At 33.4% G+C, this 14,431-nt stretch overlaps 1 protein-coding gene across 1 annotated transcript; it reads right to left on the bottom strand.

Annotated features, from left to right (window-relative positions):
• Nucleotides 1-649: 649 nt before the first annotated feature.
• Nucleotides 650-3,794, bottom strand: LOC18422434 (tubulin alpha chain). The gene is made up of 4 exons (XM_006827106.4): nt 3,568-3,794; nt 2,373-2,607; nt 1,826-2,196; nt 650-1,518 (listed from the first exon to the last, which is right to left on the bottom strand). The coding sequence occupies exons 1-4, from the start codon at nt 3,658-3,660 to the stop codon at nt 865-867; spliced, it is 1,353 nt and encodes a 450-aa protein (XP_006827169.1). The 5' UTR covers nt 3,661-3,794; the 3' UTR covers nt 650-864.
• Nucleotides 3,795-14,431: the final 10,637 nt, after the last annotated feature.

Raw genomic sequence — 14,431 nt, 5'->3', positions numbered from 1 at the left:
CATAAGAACATTGTCGTGTTGGGCTGGCCATCCCATATCATGAACTCCTAAAACGGATGGTGCTATATTTGCCAAGGTTTTCTCTGGTGTTGCTCAGACCATATGAGTGGTAAAAAAAATCACTCTGAGTTTTGGAGACGTCCTTTTTATCCCATTGAGTATACCTCAATTTATCTTTCACAATAAAACCAATGCAAGCACAAAACTCAGAATTGAACCAACTTTTCCCAGCTTGGGAACTCATGCTCAAGTTGCAACCTTATATAAACTTTCAAACTTAAAATAAGCTACAGAGGAAAAGTTTGAACCTAACGTGTGTAATATAGAAGCAGAGCATAAGTTCCATAAAGCAACTTTGATAACTAGTATTGCGTCATGCTCCAGAAAATCAGCAGCACCCTCCTACTCCAAGAAAAAAAAAAGGAACCGAAGAAGGGCTGTGAGAAAAGCAGATTACCATATGTATTACAGATGTAGGCTTAAAGCATGCACATGAATAAATTGCTTATGATCTTCTCACAACTTATATGTATGCAGAGTTTGTTAGTTTACATGGATCAGAAGCACAGGTTCGCACAATCAGTGCAAAAGTAAAATCCAAACCACATAAATAGCACTTGCACAAAAGGCAAGAAGGCATAAACACAGATAACATAACAATAGATCAAGTTATATTCAAGTATTGTTACCAGTAATCCAAGAAACACCATTTATCTCTAACACATAACAAACCATTTCTCAACCATAGCCCATCAGCAATGAGACTATTGGCAAAAAAAACAAGTACAAACCAAACAAAGCAGAAACAAAAACTACCATCTCTCTAAAGCCACAACACCTCTGTCCAAAACCAAGCACTATTACTTAATACTCATCACCCTCATCTTCCTCACCCTCTGCACTCTCAGCCCCAACCTCCTCATAATCCTTCTCCAAAGCTGCCAAATCCTCGCGAGCCTCAGAAAATTCCCCCTCTTCCATCCCCTCACCAACATACCAGTGTACAAATGCCCTCTTAGCATACATCAGATCAAATTTGTGATCAATCCTAGAAAACACTTCAGCAACACTAGTTGAGTTCGAGATCATGCAAACAGCTCTCTGAACCTTGGCCAAATCACCACCTGGAACAACAGTGGGTGGCTGGTAGTTTATCCCACACTTGAATCCAGTAGGACACCAATCCACAAATTGAATGGTCCTCTTGGTTTTGATGGTGGCAACAGCTGCATTGACGTCCTTGGGGACAACGTCTCCACGATACATGAGGCAACAGGCCATGTATTTGCCATGGCGAGGGTCACACTTGGCCATCATCGAAGAGGGCTCAAAAGCACTGTTGGTGATCTCAGCAACTGAGAGTTGTTCATGATAGGCCTTTTCAGCAGAGATAACAGGGGCATAGGAGGAGAGCATGAAGTGGATTCGAGGGTAGGGGACAAGGTTGGTTTGGAACTCAGTAACATCAACATTAAGAGCACCATCAAATCGGAGAGAGGCAGTAAGGGAAGAGATGACCTGAAAGAGCACATACAAATTTTATAAATTGAATTTAGGAGCAAATAAAAGAGAACATGAAACAGAGAGATCTAGTAATAAAGAAAAGAGAACAGACATACGAAGGAAAGAGAGACAGTAACAATAAAAAGATGACTTAGAATGAGGGACAAGGCAATTGCAGGAGCAACAATTGGCAGACAAACATAGTTTAAAAATGTACGTGTGTATCACCCAGTATGATAAAATGGGTACTTATTACAGTATATAAAGCTAAGAAATACAGAAATAAGGGGACACATTTCTATATTTTTGTTACAATGATTACCTGAGACACTAGCCTGTTAAGGTTAGTGTAAGTGGGTCGCTCTATATCCAAAGACCTTCTGCAAATGTCATAAATGGCCTCATTGTCCAGAAGCACCGCAACATCGGTGTGCTCAAGAAGAGAGTGCGTGGAGAGCACACTGTTATAAGGCTCCACAACTGAAGTTGAGACCTGAGGAGATGGATAAACAGTGAACCCGAGCTTTGATTTCTTTCCGTAATCCACAGAAAGTCTTTCTAGCAAAAGGGAACCAAGCCCAGAACCAGTTCCACCACCAACTGCATGGAAAACTAGGAAGCCCTGAAGACCAGTGCAGTTATCTGCAAGCTTACGAATGCGGTCCAAGCAAAGGTCCACAATTTCCTTGCCAACTGAACAGTAAAAAATAGAGAAAAAAATTAGAAATATGAATTGGAAAGCAGATAATCCTAAGAGAGAAAGAGACGGAAAAAGTAAAATAGAGAAATCCCATAAGAGAAATAAATGCAGAGAAAGTCATTTTTGAAAGCTAGAAACATAAGAAAAACAGTGATGTAAAGCTCATTACTTGTGTAATGGCCCCTGGCAAAGTTATTAGCAGCATCTTCCTTGCCACTAATCAGTTGCTCAGGGTGGAACAATTGACGATATGTGCCAGTGCGCACTTCATCAATAACAGTTGGTTCCAGATCGAGGAACACAGCACGAGGTACATGTTTGCCGGCACCAGTTTCACTGAAGAAAGTGTTGAATGCATCATCACCTCCACCAACAGTCTTGTCACTTGGCATCTGACCATCAGGCTACAAATACAAAAAACAATGTGAAAGATTAAACATTTGTTCATGCCCCTGAGAATACATTTCTAGAAAGGAATTCAATATGAGCAGATAAATTAACCGAGAATAGGAATCAATGCAAGCCTAGGAAAGCCAAGAAAGCAAATGTAGAAAAAGGAAAGCAAAGAAGACTAAAAAAGATTTTTAGATATGTAGCAGAAAACAAGTAATAAGTGGAACACAATGGAGACTAGATGCCAAGTGAACAAAAAAAGAGTAGTAAATTTCATGGCACAGTGTAGAAAAGACTAGACACTGTTTATTTACCAGATTTTGGCAGAAGCAAATGAAGCATAGCCAGAATCAAATGAAAATCGAAACATTAATAAACCAGGTCTAGGCCTTCTAACAGGAGGAAAGATATCAAATGTGGGAGACAAAATGTAGCAAAAAAAAACGACAAACAAACTGATGGAGGTATGGAGAGCACTCAAGTAAGCAGTGTCAGATCCATAAAATGTGCCTATAAATGAAAATGAAAGTAAGAAAAATCACTGAAAATCAAGGCAAAGAACATATGCCACAGTTACCAGCCAATAAACCCTAGCTTTAAAAAGATCTGAAGGTATTAAGTGAGAGCGATAATAAACAGAGAAATGATGGCAAGGAATCAGATAACCTTCATCAAATCTATCGATTCCTACCCTAATCAAGATCTACATGTGTTATCAACTTTAGATGCAAGAATGGTGAAAGAAAATCACAAATGTAGATTGCTTTCTAATGAAACTTCAAATAATGCGAATAAAACCCCATAGTTACCAGATACAATTCACAAGCAAAAATATTTGCACCAAAACAGGTAAAACCAGAAAAACTTGTCCATTATTCAATAAACTCTTCCATGAAGCCATTAATCCCTAGATTTTCAATATACGAAGACACTCAACCAAAAATAGTAAGAAAAGGGACATGAAATCGCACCTGAATGCCATGTTCGAGACAGTAAAGCTCCCAGCAAGCGTTGCCGACCTGGATTCCGGCCTGGCCAATGTGAATCGAGATGCACTCCCTCATTTTCCAGGTGATGGAGTTACGCAGAGGAAGTAGAAATTCTAGAGAGAGATGGAGAGAGAGTGCGGAGAAAACAAGAGAGAGAAAGTAACTTCACCGAGGCGTGTGCGAGGACGCCTGCGTGAAAGAGAAGACATGGGAGAGTAAAGTCGTGAGCAGTTGTCCCATTTATAGAACGATGAGCAAGTAGCCGTTGATTTACCATTACTTGACGGACGTTAAAAGAACTAACGGCGAGTTAGCGGGAGAATTTCGAAATTTGAATATCGTCATTATGTGCTGCGCTTTACCGTTGGTTTAAGTTTTGAAATTTGAATTTTAAAGTAGCGGTGCCTTTTGATGTGGGGCGGGTTTTTATGTGTGGAGTCAAATGTAGATATGCATCCCCTCCGTCATTAATTTTTGGGTGCGGTTTATATAGAGCCTAGGCTCTAAACAATCAAATTAGAGCCTACCTTCAAATAGAGTCGACAAATGTAGTTTTAATATTGGAAATCTTTGTGATAAACCTAAAATATATTTTTATATTTATTTATAAAGTTTTAAAGCTTCAAAAATAGCGGAGATTGACAGATTTATGAAAACTTGAAAGTCTTGAAAATTGACGGTCCAAAAATGTATTACAAAATACACTATTCCAAAACTTGAAATCCATTTGTTTTCATAAGCATACATCTTGATGTCGAGATGATCAATTTGAATATATTTGAGCATCAAAACAACCTCTTCTAGTGATATTTTTATGGTAGGCTCAAATTTGATTGTTTAGAGCTTTGGGCTCTATATAAACTTTTCCCTTAATTTTTAAGGTGGATTTTGGACTATAGCTATTATAACTAGACCTAATAGGTGGTCTGACCAGTAGAACTATTGACAAGACCCCTTTCTGCTCGACATGAGCACTAAATTGAATTTTTTTTTTTGAACTAATTAAAACCGATGGTTGATTGGTTAAACTGGTTTTGCCGATTATCTTGGATGAAGCAGCCTAATCTTCCCCTCACCTCTCTCTATTGCTAATTTTTGTCTAGATTTTTTTTTTCTTGTTTTATTGCACATGATATTTTATTTTCAAAATGTTTAATCTCAAATATCTCAATATTTTGGCAAAAAATCATCACCTTAAATGGTTTAGAAGGAAGTTTTTCTTACTTACCATTTTGGGATGCCTTCTTCAGTTTTTTACTTCGTTTTTCTTTTGCCAAAAATATTATACTCCCTAGTGAATTTGCACTTACTCACTGCAGAAAAACCCCAGCTACAATTAATTTTAAGATATCAAATTTTGGGGATGTAATATCTCTAACTCATTCATTAAGCTTAATAAAAAACAATTCTTAAATGAGAAGATTTAAGTATTAGATAACTCAAATTTTTTTTTCGATTTTTTTTTTTTAAGGATCCTATAATGGTTTCCAAACTTTCAGATTAAAAAAAAATATCCCAAGTAAGTCTTCTGAGGGAGTAAAAGTAAACTATGATCTCAAGGGAGCATAGTATACGTGCTCGTTTCTTTTTGTTTTAAAATTTTCTTCTCTTTCTAGCCGCTTGTTTTTCTCTCTCTTTAATGGAGACTTAGGTGCACATAGTTTTTCTTCACCGATGCACTTCAACTTTATAAATAATGAAGGCATATCTTATAGAGCAGTATTAATTTTGGCGTTAGATTCATGTAATTTATTAATAAAATCTTCCAATATTTAATATTTTTTTGCACAAGTTGAACTTTTTTTACGATTATTTAAGAAAAAAAAGTCTTCTATTTTTAACCAAGCTTTTAATACTTTTAAAATATTCTTTTCTTATTTTTATTGATTTTTTAAAATATTGTCAATTTTTAATTTTATAAAAAATGTCTAATCAGTTAAACCGATTTGATTGGTTTTAAGTGGGCCAACCCTTTGCCGATTTGAGCAGTGGTTCGATTCTGATAACATTATTTTGGACTATATTTTATGGAAAAATATACAAAGGTAGTATTTACTTTCGGTACAATGAGATCATAATCACCCTTGTCCATTGGATTACGAATTCGGTGGTTGTAAGAGTTTCAAGGAGTAAACTCAAAGTTCAAAAAAGTAATTATCAAACTTCGTGACACATTCCAAGCTATCCAATTTGACATTTAATGGCTATGAGTAATTGTAACCTCCATGTGTATATGATCCCTCCTTATACTATAGAAGTAAGGTGTACATCTAAAATTTTCTCGGAGATGTAGTTGCAATGCTTGAGACCTTATGATGGCTTAAAATCTATTTTTTTTTTTTTTTTTTTGAAATTTGAAATTTCAAAAAATGCTACAAATCGTGCAAATATATAAATACTTAAAAATATTGAAAATACACCGTCTAGATAACTTATTACACAATGCCCTATTTAGAAGACTTTAAATGCTTTTTTTGTCCTTCATCTCCACACATCTCAAGTTTGAGATGATCAATTCAACGGTTAGCAAAACGATTTTTTTAGGTGCAACCTTATATATAATTTTTCTTTTAAGTTATTTATAAGAGAATATTATAGATAACCCCAAATTTTTACTATCTAGGCATCCTCACCCGAATACTTTTGATACCATATTATTAATTTTAATAATATTTTTCTTTGTAAATGCACTCAAGTAATAGAGTTATTTTTTTTTGGATCATAATGCACTACATTTTAACCCGCGTTTCCAATACATGATTTATCAACATGTGTCGGTCCGGAACAAAAATGTGTAAGCGCACCTTGTGCTAGTCAGATGCCAAACTATTAGCCTTAGAAAAAACGGATACTTCAACTGCCCGCAAAGGCAGGCCATATGTGCTAGACAATCACAAGTTGAATATAGAGTAAGTCCAAACTGGCTCTGTATAAGTTGTGTCGGTTTGGCTCGGTACAAGTTGTGTCGGTTTGGCACAAAAATACGTTGGATCGGCACAAGTAGAATATAGACCTAGACTGGCTTAAAAATTATGTCGAACCGGCACAAGTTAAATATACCCCCAAATTTGTACTCTCTAGGAATCCTCCCTCGAACACTTTTGATACCATATTATTAACATCAACAGTATTTTTCTTTGCAACCGTACTCAAGTAGTAGAGTTATTTTTTTGGATAAAAATACCCAACATTTTAACCCATATTTTTCAAAACATGATTATCAACATGTATCGGTTTGGGACAAAAATGTGTAAGGCCACGTTGTGCTAGTCCAACGCCAAACTATTAGCCTTGGAAAAAACAAATACTTCAACTGCCTGCATAGGCAGGCCCTATGTGCTAGATTGACAACAGTTGAATATAGAGTCAGTCGAGACTAGCTTTGTACAAGTTGTGTCAGTTTGGCACAAAAATATGTTGGACCGGAACAAGTTGAATATAGAGCTAGACTGGTTAAAAAAATGTGTTGAATCGGCTCTGTACAAGTTGTGTTAGTCACTTGTTTGAAGAGAGAAAGTGGGAAATATAGCCTAAAAGAGGGTATTATAGTACAACAAAAGCCTCCTTTCGGGGTTGGTTGTAAAAAAAAAAAGAAAAAAGAAAAAGTGCAAGGGTTCATAGTATAATATCAAAAGTGTTTTTTTTTAGGGGGGGAGGGCAAGGTAGCATTGCTTAGAAAGTACAAATTAGGAAGTATCTATAAATTTCCATATATTTAATCTCTAATACATAGATCAAGATGAATTTTTCTTTTCCTTTTTATTAATTTTAGAGAGAAATAAAAGAAGCTATAGTCATGGACTTTGTCACGATTAAAAAAATTGGAGGGTTATGGTGAGATAATGGAACCTACCTCTGCAATTCATCTCATTACCGTTCATCTCATGGTTTCAAATTCCCTGAAACATGCAAATATATGATTTGGGTTTTTTAGTTTTCTATCCTAAAAAAACCCTTAAACCTACAAATAATGATTTGGATTGTTGGATTTTTTAACAAACAAAAAAAAAAAATTGCAAATCGCTGATTTCTATTTTGGAGTTTTTGAGCTAAAGAACACCAACACCTGTTAATTAGGGATTAGCCACTGACTTATTTATGGTTTTCATGTTTCCTTTTTAGCTCATAAAACTTTTATGTGATTAAAAAAAAAAATGGAAACCCAATGGGCAGTTTGCAATTGATGGGTTATTTGCAGTCTATCTTTCCCTCTCTCACTCTCTCAATCTACGAAATAACATCTTGAAGGTTTCAAGGTTGTAAGTGTTCTAAAACTGACGTACGCATTTTTGCAGGAAAGTAGTGCATTTATAGACTGAGGAGCATGGCATTGAGTTGAGTTGTGTTGAGTCATGGGAGGTTCAAGAGGAGATTCAAGCTGCTTAAAAATATCCATGCGTTGTATCTATTAATGGGGCTCTTTTTGTTTTTATCAATATTGTGGAGTATGTGCATATGTCCCAAAGATGATTCCCATCTTCTTCTTTTTTTCTATGGGTGCGGTTTGTTTAGAGCCTAGGCTCTAAACAATTAAATTAGAGTCTACCTTCAAATAGTATTGAGAAATGTTGTTTCAATACTTGAAATCTTTAGGATAGCCTTTAAACATATTTTCATCTTCATTTATAAAGTTTAAAGCTTAAAAAATAGTGTAGATCGACAAATCTATGAAAACTTGAAAATCTTGAAAATTGATGGTCAAAAAATACATTACAAAATACACTATTTCAAGATGATCTTAAAATCCATTTTTTTCTCATGTCGATGCATCTTGATGTCAATATGATCAATTTGAAGATATTTGGGCATCAAAACAACCTACTCTAGTGAAATTTTTGAAGTAGGCTCAAATTTAATTGTTTAGAGCCTTTGGCTGTATATAAACTTTTCCCTTTTTTTTTATTCATTAATGGAATTCTTTTTTAGTATATTTTGGAAGTGCAGTCCATACCCTTCTTCTTCTTCTTTTTCCTTTTTTTTTCTTCTTCTTCTTCTTTTTTTTTTTTTCTTTTTTTTTTTAGCATGAAACAGTTTTGTTATTTTCTTGAGTTTGTGGCTTGTGGTATGGGACACTATTGTTCTCTTTCTCTAGCTTGATTGATGTTCCAGCAAATGGGTGCCTGAGTATCGCAACTTGTACATTGTAGTGGGGAAAATACAGGATCGGATCAACAGTCACTGCCGTCAAATACTTTAAAAAAAAAAGAGAGAGTAATAAATAAATACAGTATTTGCTCACTTTACAATTCCCATAAATAAAATAAAATAGATTCATCGCTAGTATATTTCATTCACCAACTATACGACTAGTGATGAATTCTAATTGAGTAAGTTAGAAAGAAGATAAACTCAGTTCGGTAGAGCTCCTCGTTTACACCTGCGTCAATGTTTTTTCAAGGGAGTCCATCATGCAATCAAGGGAATTGATGTCTTACTCCATTGATTCTAAAAAACGAGAGAACAATAACTTGACAAATATAAAGCTTGAAAACTAGATAGCAGTTAGACTTCCAAAATCGTAGCATTTTATGTTGACAAGGATTGGACCAAGTTGGGTTTCCTATATGTGCAAAAATAGAGGGCCTTGAAACGTCCTATAACTGAGTTAAAAATGTGGTTCCATTTGAACAAAATCGTTAGTGTTACTCTGAGTCGAGCTGCAAAACACAAAAAGGCACATTAAAATCGTAAAAGATTGAAACAGAGACCCATCCACCGAACCACACATAATTTATGCATTTTCTTTCGGATCGGTACATCTTAAATAACAAACAAAAAAAAATGAGACAGAGAGAGATAAGAATGAACTTCCAGCTTCATCTATGTATGGCGAATTATGAAGCTCGATAAGAAAACCTACATTTAATGTGAAGAGGAGGCACCATCTGTATATTAATTGTGCCACCTTTAATCTTTGTATCATTAAGAAGAGAACCGCTTTCTAATTATACAGACAAAAGGAGGAAAAATTAAACTAAAACGTAAGAACATGGTTCTTATCTTCTTTCTAACTTACTCAATTAGGGTTGTTAAATGAATCCATAGAGGTATATATATAAGAAAGGCACAATTGTTGTGAGTACCCATCATTCCAGTACATTGAAAACTAAGAAAACAATGGAAAAAAGGAAAGCTCAACCGATATCAATTATGAATAGAAAAATAAATAATAACATATTCTTCCCATAAAATAGCATATTCTTCCCATATTCTTACTCAATTAGGGTTGTTAAATGAATCCATAGAGGTATATATATGAGAAAGGCACAATTGTTGTGAGTACCCATCATTCCAGTACATTGAAAACTAAGAAAACAATGGAAAAAAGGAAAGCTCAACCGATATCAATTATGAATAGAAAAATAAATAATAACTTATTCTTCCCATAAAATAGCATATTCTTCCCATATTCTTACTCAATTAGGGTTGTTAAATGAATCCATAGAGGTATATATATGAGAAAGGCACAATTGTTGTGAGTACTCATCATTCCAGTACATTGAAAACTAAGAAAACAATGGAAAAAAGGAAAGCTCAACCGATATCAATTATGAATAGAAAAATAAATAATAACATATTCTTCCCATAAAATAGCTAGTTTCTCGTCCTCGTTTTTGTATATGGTCAAATTTATATCACCAAGGATTTCTTTTTTAAATATCAGGTATCTTAGCCCAAAACCGTATTTTGAGCAAGAAAAAAGAAAATAAAAAGAGTAACATCATTGCACAAAAAAAAAGGAATTAAAAGGTCTCAAACAAATGATTGGATTTCTATTTTTCTTTTATTTTTTATCACAGAGATTTTATGAGCTAAAAAGACTGTTTAGCTACTCATTTATAGGTGTTGACGTTTTTTTGGCCCAAAAACTCCAAAACAAAATCATCAATTTATAAAGCCAAAATTGTTTTTCTTTATTAAAAGTTCCAACAACCCAAATCATCGTTTGTACTTTGTGGGTTTACGGGTTTCTTTAGGATCAAAAACTTAAAAATCCAAATCATATATTTACATGTTTGGAGGGATTTTTAGTTATTTCCTTATTTATTATTGGGGAGAGAGCAAGTTCATGAAACAATGGGGACTCTTCACTATAATATGATGCAACCTAATTAGCGTAAACCTGCCTAAATCACCCTTAAATCAAGCTAATTAGGTCAACTTAACCTTACTCACTTCCTATATTAGCAAAAAGTCCCCAGCCTAGAATAACCTCCTAATTAGTCATTAACCACCCGAATTAAACTAAGTTCCAAAGATTTCACTTAGACATAATTTTAAAAAGAAAAATATATAAAAATGAGCCTTAATTACCAAAAAAGAAAAGTTCAATGAAATTTGAGCCTACCCCAAAAATTTCACTATAAGTGGTTGTTTTGATGTCCAAATATCTTCAAATTGATCATTTTGACATCAAGATGCATGGACATGAGAAAAAAATGGATTGCAAGTTTTGGAAATAGTGTATTTTGTGACGTATTTTTTGACCGTCAATTTTCAAGATTTTCAAGTTTGCATAGATATGTCGATCTACACTTTTTTTAAAACTTTAAACTTAATAAATAAATATGAAAATATATTTTAAGGCTAGCACAAAGATTTCCAATATTAAAACCACATTTCTTAATACTATTTGAAGGTAGGCTCTAATTTGATTGTTTAGAGCCTATGCTCTATACAAATCGTGCCCTTACCAAAAACCCCTCACATTTGACCCAAAAAATGACCTACAACGGACACTTGAGGACTTGGAAGGGTAGGCAGCAAGAAACTACCCCTGTTTGAGGCCCACAACTTGGAAGGGTAGGCAGCAAGAAACTACCCCTGTTTGAGGCCCACAACTTGGAAGGGTAGGCAGCAAGAACAGTCCCCTCACATCGACAACTCTTAACTCCGGCCCCAACTCTTGGTTTTGGGTGTGTTGGCCCAACTTACAAGAGAGGCGCACATTTCTCTTTTTCCTTTTTTTGTTTTTTTTGGTTCATTTGTTTGTTTTTTATCTAGTTTTTATTATTCTTCCAAGTCTCTTTTAAAAGCCCTCCCCACATTTTCAAAGTCTTCCACAACTTTCATCTCGGTTTTTGGCCTCTTTAGCCAGCATGACCGGTGATTTTTCGGAAATATACGTTCGTTTAGTCAATTTTTTATGGATCATAATTTAACTAAACCCTTAAATATATCTTTTGATCGACGAGTTTAAACCAGGGTTTGAAAACTCAACAAATCGAACGGGACTAGCCCGGTTTGACTAAGGAATCGGCAGTTCCCGTGCTGGTTCCACCACAATACTGGGAATCGCCCGTGTCTAGAGAGAACCGGGTGATTCCCAATAGTGAATCGCCGAGTCATTGTTGAGACTCATCTAAGAATACGGGCTGTACAGTGTTCTTCACAATTTTGATGGTTTTTTGTCACTTTTTTTTTTATTGTTTTTCTTCTTTTTCAGCTTTATAATCGAATCTTGCAGGCTTTATTTTAAATTTTTCAGCCATTCCAGTCAATAAAAGATTGTAAAAATCACCGATTTTAATAAAAAAAAGTTGGACCTGTGAAGAACCTTAAAAAAGTTTTAAGGTTCTGCTATTTTTTTTATTTCAAGAAAAAGAGGGCATCATTTTTTGTAAAATCTGAGGGTTATTGATCGTAAGAGTGTTGTTCAAAAGTTTTTGTTCATAATTTGTGAGAATTTTGGACGAATACATATCAAATTTGAATTTGAAGCCAGGGGTGCACAAAAAACAGGTAAAAATTGCGTTTTTTTTTTTTTTCCGCCATTCTATCAAATTCACTCAATATTTTACAAATAATATATTAAATTTATAGGCTTTTGATTCATTATAGTGTTGTTTATCATCACATGTATTCAATTTGAGTTTGATTTTTGAGAAAAAAAGACTGATGTCTGTGAAGAAAAAATGGACTGTTTTTTTTTTGTTTTCCACCATTCTATCAATTTCACTCAATATTTTACAAATAATGTGTTAAATTAATAGGGTTTTGATTCGTTATAGTGTTGTTTATCATCACACATATTCAATTTGAGCTTGATTTTTGAGAAAAAAAGACTGATGTCTGTGAAGAAAAAATGGACAGCGGTTTTTTTTTTTTTTTCCGCCATTCTATCAATTTTACTCAATATTTTCTAAATAATATGTTAAATTTATAGAGTTTTGATTCGTTATAGTGTTGTTTATCATCACATGTATTCAATTTGATATGATTTATTCAATTTGAGCTTGATTTTTTAGATTGAATGACTGATGTCTGTGAAGAACTGCGTTTTTTTTTTTTCGCTCAATTCAATCGATTTTATTTAATATTTTGATAATAATATGTTAATATTATAGGGTTTTGATTCCTTATAGTGTTGTTTATCAAAACATGTATTCAATTTAATGTAATTTATTCGATTTGAGGTGCATGTTTTGAGTTAGAATGACTGATGTTAGGTGGGTATATGAAGAACTGCCTTTTTTTTTTAATTCATGATCAATTTTTTGAAAAATCGTGATTTTCGAAAAAATTGTGACCAGTTTTTTATTATCATGAGGAATTAAACAATATTTTTAATTTTTATTGTTAAATTTTTAGTTCAAAAAATTGAATGTTGATAGATTATTTATTCAAAAAAATACATGTTATAATATTTTTAATGCAAAACTGTATTTTTTAATTTGTTGTTAATGCAAAAAAAATACATTAACAAATACATAATGTTAAACTGTATTATATTTTTAATGCAGTTTTGCATTAAAAAATGTATTTTTAATTTTTAAAATTTTTAATGCAATAAATGCATGTTGTTAAACTATATTATCATGAGGAATTAAAGTAAATATCATTGTAAAAAAATCGTGGCACATATGATAATTATATTATCTTGCATTTTTTAATTTTATTATTAAAATTTTAATGCAAACAATATATGTTCTTGATAATTGAGTTGTAGCCATGTTTGGAGCTTACATTTTTTATTATATTATCTTACATATTTGTAATTGAGATGTACGACTATTTGTGATCATTTCAATCGAGTTGGGATTGTGCCCACTATATCATTGTAAATTTTATTTGTGGTATTGTGAATGACTATATCATTGTAAATGTTTTTTGTGTCAAATATACGTGTAGTGGCATTATGGATGACTATATTAATGTAATTTTTTTCTTGATTCTAAGTGTGACTTATACAGACTTTTTTTTATCTATAATGTTATATAAATATTTTTTTTTTCTCAATAGGAACTAATTCATGTTTGTCGAAATGAAGATTTGTGACAAGTTCATATGTATTGGCATTATGAATTACTATACCATTGTAAATATATTTTTTATTGATACTATATCAATGTAAATTTTTTGTTTTATATGTAGTGGCTGATATATGCTATTTTTATCTATAATGTTGCATAAATAAATTATTTTTCTCATTAGGAACTAAAAAGTTTTGTCAATAGAAGTTTTTTGCATTAACAACAAATATAACTTCATGAACTACCCCTACATATTATCACTACACATGGTGATTATTTTTCATATTGAACTGTCAGGTTAATTTTTAACTTTTTACATATTAAAGTTGAACCATGGCAAGATCTGCGGAAGACCTTGCATGGCAACATGGGGTTAGACTTGATCCCAACAAAAAAGACAAAATTATTTGTAATTACTGCCAAAGAGTGATAAGTAGTAGGGTACATAGGTTCAAGCAACACTTGACAAGGGTTAAGGGAGATATTTCTGCGTGCAATAGTGTCCCTAATAATGTAAGAAAGCAGACGACGGCATTTCTCAAGGCTACCAAAGGTAAAAAAATTGCAAAACAGAGGATGGATGAGGAGATAAC

The sequence above is a fragment of the Amborella trichopoda genome, chromosome 4, assembly GCF_054954075.1.
Source record: "Amborella trichopoda isolate Santa Cruz 75 chromosome 4, AtrichopodaSantaCruz75HAP2 v2.0, whole genome shotgun sequence".
NCBI classification, from domain to species: Eukaryota; Viridiplantae; Streptophyta; class Magnoliopsida; order Amborellales; family Amborellaceae; genus Amborella; species Amborella trichopoda.
This window is presented reverse-complemented; position numbering and strand designations above follow the sequence as displayed.

Excerpts from the sequence above, each read along its gene's own strand:
- LOC18422434 (XM_006827106.4), bottom strand. The coding sequence starts at position 3,660 with ATGAGGGAGTGCATCTCGATTCACATTGGCCAGGCCGGAATCCAGGTC. Across the intron at positions 2,608-3,567 it reads GTCTCGAACATGGCATTCAG|CCTGATGGTCAGATGCCAAG; the intron begins GTGCGATTTCAT and ends TTGTATTTGTAG. Across the intron at positions 2,197-2,372 it reads TGCCAGGGGCCATTACACAA|TTGGCAAGGAAATTGTGGAC; the intron begins GTAATGAGCTTT and ends TTTACTGTTCAG.